Genomic DNA, 2518 nt, shown 5'->3' on the forward strand with positions numbered 1-2518 from the left:
TATGAGGTCCTGGGTTAGACCCTACCACCACTTGTCCAGCATGTGTGAGGTCCTAGCTTAGATCCTCATGCTTATCCAACATGTGTGAGGTCCTGGGTTAGACATCCAGGGCTGCAAAGTAAAAAGAAAAGAAAAGCGCAGTCTCTTTGCTTTTTCTCAAGATTGCCTCTTTTTTTTTCTTGGAAAGGCATGACTGGATGAAGTGTGAAAAGCACTTGAGTTCATGCTTAACATTTAAGAAGACATCGAGAAGGGACAGTAAGCAAGAGAAAACATTTTGAGATGATGCTAGAGAAACAAAAACATGTAAAAAAAAAAAAAAAAAAAAAAAAAAAAAAAAAAAAAAAAAAAAAAAAAAAAAAAACAAACCAAAAACCAAAACCCAAAAACCCAGCAATGCACAACACAGTAGATTTTTCAGTTAGTAGGAGCTGACCTTGCCAGGCTCACGACCTTGCCTACTTTCTTCATCCTAACCTTGGCCCTGGTTCCAATACAAGCTTGTTTAAAAGCCAGGTAGCCACCTGTGGGCCTGTGTTTGTTTCACTGGTGTCTGCCTCCCAACCTATGAACTGGGTGTGGTGGTACAGGCATGAGAACCCCAAGTTCAAGGCCAGCCTGAACCACTTAGTGAAACTCTGTCTCAAAGAAGACTTACCTTTGTGACAGAGGGTGTGTGTGTGTGTGTGTGTGTGCCCCTCACCTCTGAGACGCCCTGCCATGTGACAGAGGGTGTGTGTGTGTGTGTGTGTGTACCCCTCGACTCTGAGACGCCCTGCCATGTGACAGAGGGTGTGTGTGTGTGTGTGTGTATGTGTGTGTGTGTGTGTGTGTGTGTGTACCCCTTGCCTCTGAGACCCCCCCTGCCATGTGACAGAGGGTGTGTGTGTGTGTGTGTGCCCCTTGCCTCTGAGACCCCCCTGCCATGTGACAGAGGGTATGTGTGTGTGCCCCTCGACTCTGAGACCCCCTGCCATGTGACAGAGGGTGTGTGTGTGTGTGTGTACCCCTTGCCTCTGAGATGCCCTGCCATGTGACCATGTGACAGAGGGTGTGTGTGTGTGTGTGCCCCTTGCCTCTGAGACGCCCCGCCCTTTGGTCCTTTCATTTGTCACTTAGAATGGCAGTGCAGACACAAGAGATACTTTATTTCTTCCCTCCATACTTCCATAGCAGATGTAACAATTCGGGAGCTAGCTCTGCACAGCGTAGTGTGGTAGTGTGGGGAAGGGTGAAGCAAGCCGGTGGGCCGTCCCTTCACCACACAGCTGAGGGACACGCCGGATGGGAAGTTGGCTCACTGGGAGCTTCTCATCCCAACTGCAGTCTCCCAGGGCTAGTGACAGCTCGAAGGGTAGGAGTATTTACTGTGCAAGGCATGAGCTAAGCGTGACTACACCACATGTGACTGTGACCTCGATACTCTGTGTGTGTGTGTGTGTGTGTGTGGCACTAGAAGGAGAATTGTAGGTTGTTGCCTCACAGAGTAGCTCCAGACTCAGTGAGAGACTCCGTTTCAGCAGAAGGTGTAATATGGTGGAGCAGGAAGGACACCTGCATCCTCCTCTGGCCTCTGCATGTGTGCATAGATGCACACACCTGAACACATACCAGGCAGGCTCACATATACCATACCCCCCACCACACAAAGGTGGACCCTCTCAATTTATAAACGCTGGCAAATACCATAAAGCACTTTAAAAGTTCCTCTAGTGACCACATTACCCACAATGCTACTGCTTGAAAGCTTTGGTATCAGGAGGCCTGGATTCTGGGAGGATACAGATGCTTTGGGCAAAGAGTGGGAGCACCCGCCAGTGGGAGCACTCACCAGTGGGAGCACCCACCAGGGGGATCTACTCAAGTCTGTCTCTCCAGGTTTCAGGCCCCGGATGCGAGCCCTGCTGGTCATTCCCATCCTGATGGTCATCCTCATCACCATTTTCACGGTGTTTCTCTATATCAGTGAGTGCCCAGGAGAGGAAAGGGAGGGAGGGTTCAGCCCTGCAGAACCAGCCAGTGATTGATCCTGACTCGACCTCCCAATGCCCCACACCCCTTCTTCTTCTCACTAGAAAAGGTGGTCAAGAAACCAAAGGATAATGAGGTAAGCCATCCCCGAGGGAGAAGAGAAGCTGGAAAGAGTGACTGGTGGGCACGTAGGGTGGCTCATGGCGTAGAGTGTGGATCCAATATCCATGGAAAAGGCCTATCACACCAGCGCTGGCGGGTGGGGGTGGGGTGGGGAGGGGGGAATGGACGCACGGATCTCCCGAGTTTGCTAGCCAACCACGGGCTACTCCAAGTTCCAAGAGAAACCCTGACTCGGAAAATAAGGGTTGAGAGTGCAAGAAGACACAGAATGTTGACCTCTAGCCTCTAATGGTGCATACATGGGTGTGTGGACCCTCTACCCCATGCACATACGCCCAATACCATGAGCCACACTGCCCACATGCCCGCGCGCAACGCATGCACGCACGCACGCACACACACACACACACATACACACACACAC

The 2518-nt window shown here is 51.0% G+C and overlaps 1 protein-coding gene across 3 annotated transcripts in view; it reads left to right on the plus strand.

Moving 5' to 3' along the window:
- The window catches only part of Cd40 (CD40 molecule), a 15808-nt gene that overhangs the window by 12309 nt on the left and 981 nt on the right, over positions 1-2518 (plus strand). The window contains exons 7-8 of one of the 3 annotated variants that reach the window (XM_031372742.1): positions 1879-1965; positions 2076-2107. In XM_031372742.1, the coding sequence (XP_031228602.1) occupies positions 1879-1965; positions 2076-2107 (119 nt within the window). Of the gene's footprint in view, positions 1-1878; positions 1966-2075; positions 2513-2518 lie in introns of those variants that run through there. The other 2 variants (XM_031372743.1, XM_031372741.1) reach the window with 2 other exon arrangements.

Source organism: Mastomys coucha, unplaced genomic scaffold (assembly GCF_008632895.1).
Source record: "Mastomys coucha isolate ucsf_1 unplaced genomic scaffold, UCSF_Mcou_1 pScaffold15, whole genome shotgun sequence".
NCBI classification, from domain to species: Eukaryota; Metazoa; Chordata; class Mammalia; order Rodentia; family Muridae; genus Mastomys; species Mastomys coucha.